General features: G+C 46.7%; 1 protein-coding gene across 1 annotated transcript in view; it reads right to left on the reverse strand.

Annotated features, from left to right (window-relative positions):
- Window positions 1–856: 856 nt before the first annotated feature.
- Window positions 857–15,732, reverse strand: part of LOC147718354 (nuclear cap-binding protein subunit 2-like) — an 85,150-nt gene continuing 70,274 nt past the window's right edge. Inside the window, exon 4 of the mRNA XM_086918297.1 lies at window positions 857–1,905. Within this exon, the coding sequence (XP_086774423.1) occupies window positions 1,813–1,905 (93 nt within the window). The 3' untranslated portion in view covers window positions 857–1,812. The remainder of the gene's footprint in view (window positions 1,906–15,732) is intronic.

A 15,732-nucleotide genomic window follows, 5' to 3' on the forward strand; every position in this document is an offset into this window, starting at 1 on the left:
CCTGAAAGCATTAAACTGGCTTCCATATGAAGCAAGAATCCAAATAAAGATAGCATGTATCACACATAAAGCATTACACGACAACACCCCAAGATATCTAGCAAAGAAAATCCAGCTGTCCAGTAGCAACCGACCATCTAGGAGTGCTGGGGAGCTGCTACTACGACCAGCCTTCTTCCGAAAGAAAAAAACCTATGACAGAGCGTTCTCAGGAGCGGCCCCCAGAATATGGAACTCACTCCCTCCAAACATCAGGAAGATCCAGAATCTGGTAACATTCAAACGGGAAGTGAAGAGCCTGCTGATGAATAGATTCATTACTTAGCAAAGATCACTAAACATGGATTTGCTATAATTTTGCCTTAGTACAGATCAGGCACGCCATCATTACTTAGCGAAGATCACTAAACATGGAGTTGCTATAATTCTGCCTTAGGACAGATCTGGTACGCCACCAAAATCGGAGGCACAGACAATCCTATAATGGAATACGTATCCTATGATACGGGAACAATCCAATGGCCAATAGGAACGGAGATCTGATTTGAACAGGAGAACAGCATCTTTCATGAACTTATACCGTGCTACCTCATATATGAACTTATACCGTGCTACCTCATATTTGCTATATATACATGTTTTGTTATTATTTAATCATAGCATATTTACTTAGGCTAACGTCACATGTGCTACGTATATATATGTCATCTACCTCACTGCGATTGCTTGCTAACTGCTTATACATATGTTAACCTTGTTTCCTTTTTCTTATTTCATGTTAAGCGCTCTGATACCCACGGGTCTTGTTCGCGCTATACAAAACTCTATAATAAATAAATAAAAAAATAAATAAGCCTTTCGTTAGTATGTATTCTCCCTTCTTCATTTAAAATCAAATTTAGAAAGAAAATTCAGCATAAATGGCAAACATCTCTTCAGCTTCTTCAAAGTTGTGCTGCTGTTGCATGTAGTCTGACGCAATGAGGACATATCTAAGGTTGCTAATGGGCACGGGAAAACCAATCGTCAGTGAGAAAGGAACCCTGAAGTTACTCAATGTCTACATATCAACATCTGAGCACTATCAAAAGGGGTGCGGAGCCCTGAGTATTAACAAAGCACGAAGACAAATGTCATTGAGTTACTAGCTTTCATTACTTTTCGAACATCGGTTTTGATAACTGGGTGCAGCCATGACCAAAATGATCATGAGGGCACTACCGGAGGGAACTGCCCAAACACATAACATGCACTAGATTAAAAGAGAAACATTTAAAGTCAGAACTTTTACCCACACCTACAAGAGATCAAGCTGCAGACTGGCTGTCGGCAACTAAAGCCCAAGGCAGAATGAAGCCAGCCAGCTGTGCCGCTGCTCTATGGAGACCAGAGGTAAACATAACTGCGAGGACGCGCCTGTAAATCACCAGTCAATGAAGGCGTCCTGCTGCCCACCGTACATGGTTCAGACTCCTATCTACTTGCTCGTTTATCCACAAAGAGTGCTTCTGCCTAGAGTTAGGCTCATCCCTGGACACCTAGTGCTTGGTAAGTCTCTTGTGATGCTGCAAGTCTGTTCGCTTTCCGGCCATTTACAAGAGGCGTTCAGGGAGTTCCCATGGATACTTAATGACACTGGCAAACCCACGCTTGCAATCCCATTCAATGCATACTGAAATGACTTCTTGTATCCCGTTTCAATGGGATGCTGTACCACTGATGGCAGTCGGTCACTGCTCTGAGATTCCACTTAGTGCTCAGATTGGCCATGCTTGAACTGGGATTGCAAATTCTCATCTTCAAGAGTTCGACTCAAAATGTCATCACCTGGTTATTCGTCTTCTGTGCTATTTTGCCATAGCCACCGCGACCAGAATCATAATCTGTACGGTATTCGTCTCTCACCTGTTGGAGGTACAATATGACAGTTAATAGAATATAGTCCCAACACAGTGATTTTAGTAAACAGAGGAAGAAAATGTTTGTTATTTACCTGCAACACCAGTTCTTTCATGGAAGGATCTCAGCTTTAATATTTGCTTTTCAGAGAAAGGCAACTCTCACTTATTACGAAAACAATGACTACGCCGTGGCACCAGTTTCTATTTCATTTTTAAAGAAAAAGTTCATTATTTTCTATAACTGGACGGATAATGGGCTGACGGATTTGACAAATCTATCCCTCGTTTGCCTGATTTCAAATGTAGAAGAGATTTGTGAAGGGGTAAAATGTTACCCGGGAAGAAGGCAGTTTGGTACGTTCTAGACTAGACAGACCCCCAGGATCTAGCGGCATGGATTAGCAAATTTAGCGGCACAAATATTGTTGTATAGCTTTATTTCGAAATATTTCATTTCATAAAAGCATTACAATAAAAATCAATGTGAACATAAAAGCAGTTATACAATTTGGCCATCAAAACTGGCAAATCTCAAAAGGACAATGTAAAATATACAACATAGTAGGTAACATCCATTCTAAAAGCATTTATACAAACACATAATTATCATCTTTGGAAAGAATAAAGGGAAAGGGACACAGCAATAAATAGCCGGGCCAATAGAGTGTAGGTTGGCACCCTTACTGGAGGATCATTCTCCTCGCGGTTCTTATCCTCCAAGCCCACCCCAAGAATTTTGCCAGGCCACAAGCAAGCAGTGGGTGAGGATCTGATCTTAACAGCTGTAGGGCCTCCGAGTGTGACCGAGTGCCCAGCCTCGTGCAGAGCGGTTTCAACCATCTGCGGCGAGGAGCAGCATAGGCTGGGCATTCGAACATCAAATGGGGAATGGATTCATCCCTGGTCGCACAGAAAGGGCAAGTTTCTATGGTTTGCCAAGGTGGTTTCCATTTAGCTGTCCTTGTGCCTAAAGGCAAAACCCCAACCCTAAATTTAAAGTACAACGCCCTATCTACTGGATTCAAAATCACATCAAGGTAGGGTTCTCTGAAAGGACGGCATTTGATAGCCACAAACTCCTCAGCGGATCTGCACAGATTCGAATGAGTCGCTCTCTCATTATCCACCCACATCCAGAATATTTTCTTTAACAGCTGTTTAGGTGGTGAAGATCTATTGGCCCAAGCGTCATCCAGGCCTAAATCGCAAAGAAGGCGCTTTATTCCCAGGAGCCAACCGATCTTATACCAACCCGGGGTTGAGAGAAGTTCGCTTAGTGCATCCGCATAACTTGAAAGTTCAGGGACATTCCATATACGGGCCCACAGAAGGAGGGGACGTAACTTGGCCTGATCGGCTATGGATCGTGTTCCTGTATCAAGTAGTAGAGGTAGAGTGGGAGAGCTGTGGGGGAGCCTCATTAGATCTTTGTGGAACTTGTTCTCCAGATGGGATAGAGTATCAAATTTCTGGGTACCCCACAACTCAGCCCCGTACAATGCCGCACTCACAGCTTTTGCCTTGTAGATATCAAGTATCACCCCAATGGGTTTCAGGGATGAGGCGCGATGTTCTTTTAGGAGGGCGCCCGTAACCCTCCTATGTGTCAAGATGATTTTTTGGTGGTGCGCCTTCCAACTCATGGAATCACAGAGTCTGATTCCTAGGTAATCAAATTCCCTAACCCTTTCTAGTGGAACTGAGTCTAAAGATGGCGGGTGGACTGTCTTCCTGGGGGGATTCAGCACAAGGAACTTGGTTTTGCTGATGTTGATAGCCAAGCCCCTTGCGTCACAAAAGCCCTGGAACCTCGTTAGCAGGGTTTGGAGGCCCGTCGGGGATTTCGAAATCAGCAGGGTATCGTCTGCGAACAGGAGCGTTGGTATCTTCCTGCCCGCCAGGGAGGGAGCATCTGCAGGTTGTTGGAGAAGGTGCTCTACCACTCCGTTTAGGTATAGAGAAAACAGAGTGGGAGCTAGCACGCACCCCTGGCGGACACCCCTGTCAACAGGAATCCGAGAGGTTTTTTGGCCCTGCAGACCCCATCTGATTTGGGCAAAGTTGCTTTCATGGAATTTGATGGTTAAGGCCAACAAATACGCGGGCATACCCATACCCTCAAGTACAGCCCACAGTTGGTTACGTGGAACTAGGTCAAAGGCAGTCCGTAGATCGATGAAGGCGAGATACAGACTGCCCTTGCCTAGCTTAACCACTTTCCAATAAAGCATTAGGAAACGGAATGTCTGCTCAATCGTACCGGTTCCGGATCTGAAACCGGCCTGAAAGTCAGACAGAACCTGCATTTCCTCGGCCCACTGCAGAATCCTACCCAAAACTACCTTCCCTGCTACCTTCTGGGTGGAATCAAGCAGACTTATGGGTCGGTAGTTGGCAGGGTCGTCCCTGCAGCCTTTTTTGAAAGTGGGGACGACTTCCGCACCCCTCCAAGAATCCGGGAAACCACCACCCTCCAGTGCCTCATTCAGGAGTTTAGCAATATATAAGCTCCACACCTCTGCGTTGCTTCGAAGCAAGTCACCGGGGACTCCATCTGGGCCTGCCGCCTTATTAGGGACGATACACCTTATTGCTATTTCCACCTCCCTAGATGAAAAAGTGAGGCCGAGGTGAGGGCTATTATCTGGCACTATATAACTAGAACCCCTACTTGGACCCAAGACCCCCAAGGAGTTAGAGTAGAGTTTAGAAAAATGGGCCAACCAGACTTCCCCTGTGATGTTACATGTTAACAGGGAATCAACAGGCCTGTCCCTGCCTCTAATCAGAGCCCAGAAAGCCCTTGAATCCTTTCTGGAGCCAGCCTCCATTAAATCGCTCCAGAAATTAGTTTCGTGCGTGTCCTTTGCCACAGCTTGGGTCTTTTTGTAGTTTTTCCTAGCTAATGAGATCAAAGCCGGGTCTTTAGTGCTGACCGCCAGGATAAGCTCACTTTTTGCTTGACGGCAAGCGGGGGAGTACCATTGATCTCTGCCCCTAGTCTCGTTTCTCCGCTTGGACCCACCCCTCCCCTGAGGAACCAAAAAAAGATTGCTAAGTGATACAATGGTCTCCACAAATGGCACAAGAATGGGGGTGTCGGGATCCAACGTGCCTACGACACACTTTGCTTCCATCATTATGGTCTTTACTTGAGCCATTCTTGCATCGTCAGAAGCAACCTTAGCCCATTTCAATCGCCTCCCGCAGTTAGATGGAACAACTTCATGGGATGATTTCCAAGATAGCCGAGGTAATGCTGAAGCCCCTGTGTCCCACGGGTGAGCAAGCGATAGGACCAAGGGATTGTGGTCACTATCCGTGGTTTGTTGGACGACCATATCAAGGACATATTCCCACAGGTTGTAGTTTAACAATACGTAATCAATTCTGGAGGTGTGACCAACCCTGTTGAATGTGTGCACACCCCCAGTATCTGACTTACAACGGCCATTAGTGGCTCTGAGGGCATGTTCCAAGCAGAGTGCGTTAATATCAATGGCATTCTGTGTCCATTTCATAATGGGGTCAAGAGCAAGCAAGGGAATACCTCTCTTGACGTCATCCTCCCATGTATCCAAAATGTCATCACTGGCCAGAGGCTCAAAACAACAATTAAAATCCCCTGCCAAAACAATGAAGGAGTCATTATTGCAGCCAGTGAGCTCCTCTTCAACTCCAGTTAAAGACAAGGGGCAAGAGTTCCCCGCCCTGACCCCCCTGAGATACAGATTAAAAAGCTCTAGAGTCTTGCCCCCCGGGCATTGAATAGTAAGTCTCAGAAGATCTGGGGATGGGGTATTTATATGTTTTACAGTGAGCCCCAACGATATACTGACCCAGATAAGAAGGCCACCAGAAGGACGGCCTTTACTGCTTTTGGACCTGGAGGCCGGCACAGAGTAGGTCATAAAGCCGACCCTGTGCACAGGCTCCAGGCTCCAGGTTTCTTGTAGGAGGCAGATCCCAAAAGGCTCCATGAAAGAGATCCAGTCTGGTTTGTCGAAGTTCCGGGCAAGCCCTGCCACATTCCAGCTTAGAATCTTAAGCTGGGAAATACCTGCCGAGATCTCGCCAGACTGGGGCTCAGAAACTGGAAAAGCGGCATGGATGTCATCATCCCGGAAAGACTGGAAAGGAGCTGCAGATGGCGAGGAATCGGGGGATATCATACCTAAAACTAAGGGAATATTAGAAGAGCAGTCAGCTGTGGGAAGGTGCACCAGATCCTGTACAAGAGAGACCTGGGTTAAAGACTGGACCGGAGGGGCAGTACTAGTCACGCCCAGGGTATTCGCCAGAGAGGATCTCCCCGCCTCCAGTGTAAGGCTATTGGATTTGATTAGTAGTGCTGTTACTGGGGGCGTTAGGAGTCAGTCGACATCCTCGAGGCTACCAAACCTATTTGAAGTTGCAATACCAAGCCAACCACTGTTTGGATTATGCACCTTGGGAGGGTACCCCCAACTGGGCTGTTGGGCGACCGTAGACCAATTACCCCCCTGCGGGCATGCAGCACGGGGGGGATAAAAGAATGACAGAGACCTCGGGGCAATAGAGGAGCCCCAATCTTGATTCCCACTAGAATAGATGTATTTGGCCGTATAGACATCATCAAAGGTTACAACTATACAGTCACCGGGGGTCGATTTCCTTGTGGTTCCCACCCACGGAACTCTACGTACCATTAAGACTCTGCTCCTCCTACCATTGGGGATAGGTCTATAAGTATTGAGCCAATGCATGACTTTGTTGTGTAGGGAATGCTGGTGTTCGTAGTGGCCAATCTCTAATTCCGGGACGCCCGTCAAAACCACCACATAATCATTAGCTTCAGGAGGAAGATCGATGTAACCTCCTCGAAAATTACTCCTGGTATGAGGACCCCCAAAAGAATGAGTAGGAGGTTTATTCTGGGGGGCCTGGGCAGGTCGGGATCTAGAGCTAACGGAATTCTGTGCTCTCGGGGCAGCTGACGTGGTGGTAATATGTGATTGTGTTGTTGGAGCATTTGAGGTATTAGCCCTGGGCTGAGGGGGCGGATTTACAGTAATAAGACTCCTGGTGCGGGGTTTGGGAATAGGCTGGGTAGGACAAGGCACGATAGGATTAGGAGGCAAACCAGGAATGACTGTGGGAGGTGGGGTAGGAACCTGGGGGACCATATTGCTGTCTATCAAACCCTGGCGTTCAAGGCCTCTCAGGCCAAGAGTGGCCAAGGCAATGATGCTTTTCTCCATCTCGAGGAGGTTGTTCTCTATTCGAGAAAGCCTTAAATCCAGGGGAGATAGAAGATTTTTTAGAGAATCCCAAACCACTCCTATAAATTCCCTCTCCCTCCCTTCTTGGTTATTCCAACCCGGATCTATTCTCACAGTTGGTAAGGTGCTTCCAGAATCTACAGGGGCTTTCCCCACATTATTTTCGCCACAAGGAGCCAGTGGGGAAGAGTAAGACGTATCGGGGCTGCCATCAGCTATTGTGTTATCAACGATGGACAAGTTACCCCCCTGCGTTGTCATTTTTTTCCGTGGGGAGGTTGGACTGGGGGAACGCTTTCTCTTGTTAAAATTCACCGGGATGCTATCGAGGCCACCGTATGAAGTGGAAGCCAAAGAGGTATCAAAGGATTGTAAGGTAGAGATGGGGGGAACGGGAGGGCTACCCACAACAATGGGCAAGCCGTCAGGCAGAGCAGGTGGGCCTAGAGATTTGGGGGGGATGGACAAAGCAGGAATATCGTGAACATCAACCAACGTTACAACACCCTCCTGATTGCAAGTACGATTGGGAGAAGTAACAGAAGCTATGTGTCCAAGGGAGGATTTCTTGTGGGAAGCAAATTCGAGTGACAGCTTCCTAGCCGCTTCCAAATCAAGGGACACTCTAGTTTGCAGTTTGTTGATTTCGTGATCTATCGCCTTGCTTGTCCGTGTGATGAAATCGTCCATAGGCCCATTGTGGACCAACCCTCCCTTGGCCGCCCTATTACGTGTAACGCGGGTACACATGTGGACTGACTATGGCTAGCGACCAGGGCAACAAGAATGGACAAACACAAATCCCAGGATGCAGGAGAAGGGCGTAAGAGGAGGGGCCCAGACCAGACCGCTCAGACCTCGAACGGCCTCAAACGGCCCGGTCTTTGCCCTGTCTTCGCCCCGGCGCTGCGTCCCGCGCTGCGGGAGACAAACACTGTTTATAGCAATGAAGAAATTAAGGAAGGACGGAGGGCGGGGCTACAGGGAGAGCGGACCGGAAGGTGGACTCGGTCTCGCAGGGACACCTGGGCTAGGTAGTCCCTGCACGCTCGCAGCCCTGTAGTCTTGCTGGTCCCTCCGTCCGGTGCAAAGTGCCCCCACAACAACTGGCAGAGTGCGTGCTGCAACGCAGTGGCACCCGCGGAGCGGGTGAGGCGAGCTCCTTCCTTCAGGGCAACAGGCGGCAGGTAAGCGCGAGTCCACAGAGCGCTGACAGAGAAAGTGTCCCAGGGGTCAGAAACTGCTGCTGGTGTTTTAACAGCACACCGGTTGACAGGGGGCGGGGCTACAGGGAGAGCGGACCGGAAGGTGGACTCGGTCTCGCAGGGACACCTGGGCTAGGTAGTCCCTGCACGCTCGCAGCCCTGTAGTCTTGCTGGTCCCTCCGTCCGGTGCAAAGTGCCCCCACAACAACTGGCAGAGTGCGTGCTGCAACGCAGTGGCACCCGCGGAGCGGGTGAGGCGAGCTCCTTCCTTCAGGGCAACAGGCGGCAGGTAAGCGCGAGTCCACAGAGCGCTGACAGAGAAAGTGTCCCAGGGGTCAGAAACTGCTGCTGGTGTTTTAACAGCACACCGGTTGACAGGGGGCGGGGCTACAGGGAGAGCGGACCGGAAGGTGGACTCGGTCTCGCAGGGACACCTGGGCTAGGTAGTCCCTGCACGCTCGCAGCCCTGTAGTCTTGCTGGTCCCTCCGTCCGGTGCAAAGTGCCCCCACAACAACTGGCAGAGTGCGTGCTGCAACGCAGTGGCACCCGCGGAGCGGGTGAGGCGAGCTCCTTCCTTCAGGGCAACAGGCGGCAGGTAAGCGCGAGTCCACAGAGCGCTGACATAGAAAGTGTCACAAATATGGAAATTCAGCAGCACAAATATGGAAATTTAGCAGCATTTTTGCGGCACTTTATTTTACTCATAATCATTCATTTTCAGCTTTGAAAGAATGGAAACTGTTTCAGCAGAGTATTCCACTTTGAAATAGGCCCTGATGTGATGTCATTTCCTTTGATGTCCCCTTCCACTACCCCATGCCTTTTAATGAATTGATGCCCATGCTCTAGTTGGCCATGGTACCCCCTCACCTTCCATGTCCAATGTGCCTGTATTTAAAATATTTCTTGATGCGTTGAGACAACCCATATTAAAGCAACTTTACACACTTTACAGATTGTGCGTGAGTTTCTCATGGAGGAAAAAAATTGAAATTTGTGGTTTTGAACATTTCTGACATTCATGCTTTAAACCGTGTCCACTGAATGATGCATGGCATTCTGCTTTTGTGAATCAAGGAAGACTAACATTTGAAGATGTATGCATTCTTTGGTGAATCTTGGAACGCAATGGGTTAATTCATGCTTCATGGGGATGTTTAAATGCAATGACCCAGAAAGTATCTCCTAGGATGATTAATACTAATAATTGTAATGGATCTATCACAGCACACATCCAATCAAAAACAGAATGACCTCTAGGTGCTCAACTGACGGGTGTCAACATTAACCATTTCAACACTACTTATTTTATTGATCTCAGTATTGTGAAAGGCTAAATTCGACCGCTCTAGATTTTAACCTGTAACCTACAGGTCTAGCCCGTTCACCTAACCCTACTTCCACCAGGAACAGAGTAGGAGAAACAGAGGTGGTGAACTAGAATAGGCAAATTACGCATATTGATGCAAACAATGGAATAGAGTCAATAAGCCAGGCATCTGTTTTGAATAACACTCTTTTGGAAACCTTACACATGTTTTCTGTCAAACTGCATAATGAACTGTAAAAACGTGAAAGCAGACTTTAGGGCAGAGCAGACCTTAATCTTGATTCATTCAGTCCTGTGCAGAAGATTCCAGTTTACACTACACGTTTGGAGACTAGAGTTTAAACGACATGACATGATTTGCTAATTATGTATTCAAATGTAAATGGAAACCAAATACATCTAAAAAATCACGTGCTGCTGCGGCATGACTAAGACAGACCCTCCAGGATTTCGCGGGCACTTTTGTAAAAATCGCGGCATTTTTACAAAAGTGGCGATTTCGAAATCGCGAAATCCTGGAGGGTCTGACTAGAAGAACAAAACAATATAAAGTCCCTCTAAATTTTCACGAGTTCAAACAGCATTAAGAAAAAAGATTGATGTAGTCTTAAATTGGTGTGAAAATGCAGCTTACGTCTCTGTGGTTTGATGTACATTTTAGAGTGCGTAAATAAATAAAAGTACAATTCAGCAAAAGTAGGAATGCATGTATTGTTAACAGGTCCAAGGTCGTACAGGATATGTTTTCAGATTTGAGAAACAAATAGGATTGTGCTCTGAGCTTTAGGATTACTGAAGCTGAATATTAGGATGTTCACCACCGCTGTAGTCACAGCCCACACAATTCAGTTGAAAGACCGCTCTGTTTAGAAACCTGCCTACGACCAGCAAAACTCTCTCTTCTTTCCTGCTCTAAGCCGAGTTAAGTACTGTTAGCATAGTTTTCCTTTTCCTAGGACTTTTTACAGGGTTTTAAATATCCAAAGTGTACATGTTATTTGTGTAACTGAGCTGTTCTTCTATGTAAATAACTTGCGTGTCAAGCAAACAGCCAGTGATTTCAGGCACGAAGCAGCGCACACGCCTTGTCAGAGCCTCTTCCCTTCTCTTCAGCCATCTTCCGTTCACAGCCAAGCCATTCGGATACTTTGTATCACGCTCTCTGAACACCTTTCACTTCCTATGCATTGAACTCTCTCCTTGCAAAGGTAGCAGTCTGAAGCTTGTACAGAGAGAAACAGCATTTCTTTTTTTTTTATTTCTTTTTATTGGGTTTATATACATAAAACATACATTTGTTATATGGGTTTACCGCCTTTGGCATAGATACAATAGTACAGTACATTTTGTGCTGGTCTCCCCTTGCTGGCTACATTTTTGTAGATAAGTAGGTCTAAAGATAGGAGAGTACAGGAAAGTTAGGAATAAACTGAGGAAAGGGATAGGACAGACAGACAGATAGATATACCATTCTGACTTGGCAATGGAGGGCCCTAGTAACCGACATGCCCGTAGCACAGTAGGTACCACACTATGCGGCCACAAGCTTGTTCTGGTCGGTTTCTTATGTAGGTTCGTACGGTACCAGGGCTTTGTCCCAGACTTCCCACAAGCCCCTGGAGGATGCTTTCCAGGGAGAGTATTGCAGCGCCAATTGGTCCGCTCCTCTGAGGTAGGTGACCCAGTTGAGCCAGCCTTTGTAGGTAGTCTGGGTGGTGTCCTTCCAGTTCGTTAAGCACCAGTTTGACCTCCACTTTCAGCAGCAGGTCCATTATCACGCTCTCTCCCTCTGAGGAGAGGTCGGTTGGAATAAATGCTATGGTGAGCGAGGCAAAGTCTCTTATAATCTTGCACTTAAAGACATTGTCTATGAAGTCAAACACCCTACCACAGAACCCCTTGAGTGTTGGGCATTGGAAGATGAGATGCTCTAGGGCACCCTTCCCTGTGTGGCCGTTCCAGCAGAGTGGACTTTCCCTGAGGCCTAGTGTGTGTAAGCGGTCTGGGGTCCAGATTGTTTTGTGGATTAGCCAAAGTTTTGTTTGAGCTAAGACTGCGGTGATCTTCTTTCGGGTGGAGGAGGACCACAGGTTATTCCACTCATGTTAATTTCGCAGGGGTGGATACGTTTATCCCAGTATTCCTTCGTTTTGGTGCTGAGTTTGGTATTTTTAGGGCGAAGTATATTGTATAATTGCGAGGCTTGGTGGCCTATTTTGTTTATGTTTTTTACGCACTGGAAGACCGAGGGTTGGGTACCTGTAGTTTTGATTTTCATAGGGCTGCTTTTATATTTAGGAATCTATACAGGTCTAAGTCCCCTAGTTGGTGGGATGTTTTCAGTTCGGAGAATATAATTGGCAATGTTTCTTTTTCCAATTGGTGTGAGTGCGAAATGCCCGTTGCTATCCATGTGTCGAATTTGAGACTTTTTCCCTTGTATTTGATATTGTTATTCGACCATAGAGATTCTGATTTGGATCCTTTAATGCGGATCTCCATTTTTTTGTCTAGTTTTAGGAGCGCTCTCTTAGTGTTCCTCAAGATTGGGTTAGCCGGGTGTGGGTATGTGTTTGTCGTTAGTAGGGCTAGTGGGTTCAGATTGTTCAGAATGGCTTTTTCCACCTGTATCCACACTGGTGTTTATTCTGGAAGAGCTTAAAATCTGCTAGATTTACCCCCCTTGCGGTTTCGGAAGTCTCAATTTCTTAATACTAATCCTCGCCTTATCGCGCCACAGGAATTTGGTGCACATTTTATCTACCTTTTGGTGGAAGTCATCTGGTAGGAGGATTGGGGGCATGACTGAAAGGTAGTTTATCAAGTGCGTGATCATCATTTTTAATGTTTCGATTCTTCCCCACGATGTCTTGAATTTTAGCGACCAGGCATCTAACTGTTCCTTTACCTTTTCTAGTAGGAGTTTCTCATTGTGACGTAGGGTGGATATCAGGTCATTGCCAAAGAATATTTGTAAGTATTTGAAGTGACTTGTCTGCCAGGCCCGACCTGACTCTCCTAGCATGTCTCTAGAGCAGTAGACGTTTACTGGTTTGCATTCTGATTTTTCATTGTTCAGTTTCGGTCCCGAAAATTAAGTATTCCGCTATTGTGGACATTAGCGCCTTTATTGAAGGCTTTTGTTGTTCTGTCATTATCAGAATGTCATCCGCGTAGGCGGACAGTTTTACTACAGTCCCCTTAATATCAACCCCTTTTATGTTGTCGTTAAGCTTAATGTCCTGAATGAGGGGTTCAAGAGCCAGGAGGAGATGGCAAGAGCGGGCACCCTTGTCTGGCTCCATGTTGGAGCTTGAATGGGTCAGAGTGTGTTCAATTTACTGTGATGCGAGCTGAGGGAGTCTGGTACAGGGCCATTGTCATCCTGATGTACTCCTCCCCTAGGGTGGAAGGTGTGCATGCATTGTTCTAGGAAGGCCCAGGATACTTTATCAAAGGCCTTCTCTGCGTCTAGTGCTATGGCTACTGCTGGTGTCGGTCTCGTTGAGACGTGTTCTAGTACATGGCAGAACAATAGTCTATTGTCGCTAGCCATTCGGTTTCACATAAAGCCGACTTGGGAGTTACTTATTAATTTGGGTAAAACCTTGTTCAGTCTGGCCGCCAGGATTTTGGCGTAGATATTACAGTCTACATTGATGAGCGATATGGGTCTATAGTTTTTCGGTCGTTGTTGGTCTTTGCCTTCTTTCGGAAGAACTATTATTGTTGCTTCTGTCATAGATAGCGGCACCCTCCCTGAGGTTGCTGTTTGGTTAAAGACCTTTTTCAATGTTGAGGCTAGTTGGGGTAGGAATGCTTTATAGAAGTCGGCAGTGTATCCGTTTGGGCCGGGGGCCTTGTATTTTTTTTAAGGATTTAACTGCCATTTCTATCTCTGTGCAGCGGATCTCTTGCTGCTGTGTGCTTGCTGTGTCTGCTTGGTCTAGCTTGGGGAGTCTCAGTCTGTCTAGGTATCTTGTACATTCTTCCTTGTTGAGTATCTGATCCGTTTTGTATAGCTCTGAGGAGAAGTCTTGGAATGTCCTGAGGATTTCTTTGTGTCTTGTGTGTGTTTTGTTGTGTGAGTCAGTGATTGTTGAGATGGCTACTTGGTTACGTTTGTGCTTCAGGTATGAGGCCAAATGTTTCCCTGCTCTATTGGACTCGCAAAGGTTAAGTGCTTTGCATTTGTTGAAACACAGTCCTGCTCTCTCGCTTATGATTTTATTGCATTCGTACTTGTGTTGTTTAGGGTGTTTAGTATTGCGTTGTCGTGTTTGGCGTTTATGTGTTCGAGTTTTAACCTTTTTTATCTCCTCTATCCTGAGGTTCGTTTTCCTGTTTATTCTTGCCTTAATACTGATTATTTTGCCCCTGATCGTTGCTTTTAGAGCCTCCCATAATGTATTAGTACTGACCTCCAGGTTGTCATTGTTGGCTATGTATTCCTATATGGCTTCCTCAATTTCCTTTTTGTTGCCCCGGTCCGAGATGGTGTCATTTCTGAATCGCTACCTTCTGGGGATTGCTTCATTGTGACAGCCACTTAGTTTTACGTTGATAGCTGAGTGGTCAGAGACTAGCCTTGGTTCTATGCGGACTCTTCAATCAAGTGTGTGTGACTCCCTGAGATTAGAATATAATTTATCCTTGTGTATGACTTATGTGGGTTCGAGTAGAAAGTGTAGTCTCTCGTGTCGGGGTGTTGTAGCCTCCATGCGTTTTTGCGGTTGAATTTGGTGCACATGTTCTGCAGTGCTGCATGGGAGATGGAGGGGTGATATTGCCAGGTGGACTATTAAGTGATCTAGTGGGATGTTTAAGTCCCCAGCTACGATAGTGAGCTCGTCCTGCGGGATTTTGGCAAGTGTGTCAGATGCCTCGGTCCAGAAAGTAGGATTGTCTGTGTTGGGGCCATATATGTTCGCTACATGAAACTATTCTTCCCACCTGGAGAGGTTTGTTATAAGGTGTCTGCCCTCCTTGTTGTGTATGTGGGAGTCTATCGTTATCTTCGATCTCTTAGAGACTAGGGTCAGGACTACCTTCTTCTTTTTGTCTGCCGGTGAGCTCGCTATCTGCGCTATCCAGTTGGCTCTGACTAGCTTGGCATCTTCCGCGTCTAGTTTGGTTTCTTGTAGTAGCACTATATCACTTTTGGACTTTGCTAGGTATTCCACTATTTTCCTGCGTTTAATGGGTTGGTTTAGGCCCTTGACATCGAGAGATGTTATTTTGAGGTCCGCCGCCAGGGTGAGAGTTTTGTTATTAGTCATTTGCTTTACCGGGGTGCGGTGGCTCTATGTGCCCAACACTCAAGGTTCCGCGCTGCTGTTTGTAACGTAGGGAATTGTGTCGCCTGGTTAGGGCCGTCTGGATCAGTAGGTCGATACATGCATTGGTATATAAGGTTTGGAAAAAGGAAAGAATGGAAAATAAAGAGAATAGGTACCTGAGATGTACTAAAGCTTCTCCCCCCCTGAACCTCCCTCCCTCCCCACACCCTCTTCAGTAGAATACAGAAGGTGCGACGGCAGGATCACCATTCCACCTCCCGGAGCGTAATAGTCTCATAAAGTCAAATTGTAAACTCCCTTTTCTTTAAAGCTTAAGAACTGATCTTTGTGTGTTTGGTAGCATATATGGATCAACCTAAGTAAAAGGATACGCTGTAGACCCAGAGTTTTCCTTTTTTCTTCTTCGGTCTTCCCCTCCGACTTTGTGCTGTGGCGTGCTGGGTCTCCTGTAGCTTCTTCTGTGAGCGTGAGGTAGCTGTTGCTGGTTTTTAGAGGATGATTTTGTTGCTAGTATGTGCAACCTTCTCTGTGAGGTAGTGATGTTGTATAGGCTTTGGTATCACATTGCTTAAGCTGTTTATTTCACTCGGCTGCCCCCCAAGTGTTAGGTTCCGGCGAGGGGCGCTCTTTGCTGTGCCGTCAAGCGAGGTGTCCATGGCCTGTGTTGGTGGTCTCCTAGAAATATCAGTGCAGATCCTGAGGGTCTGTGAAAAAGTGTTTTTTCCCCTTGTCCA

This window comes from Lissotriton vulgaris, chromosome 4_1 (genome assembly GCF_964263255.1).
Source record: "Lissotriton vulgaris chromosome 4_1, aLisVul1.2, whole genome shotgun sequence".
Lineage (NCBI taxonomy): Eukaryota > Metazoa > Chordata > Amphibia > Caudata > Salamandridae > Lissotriton > Lissotriton vulgaris.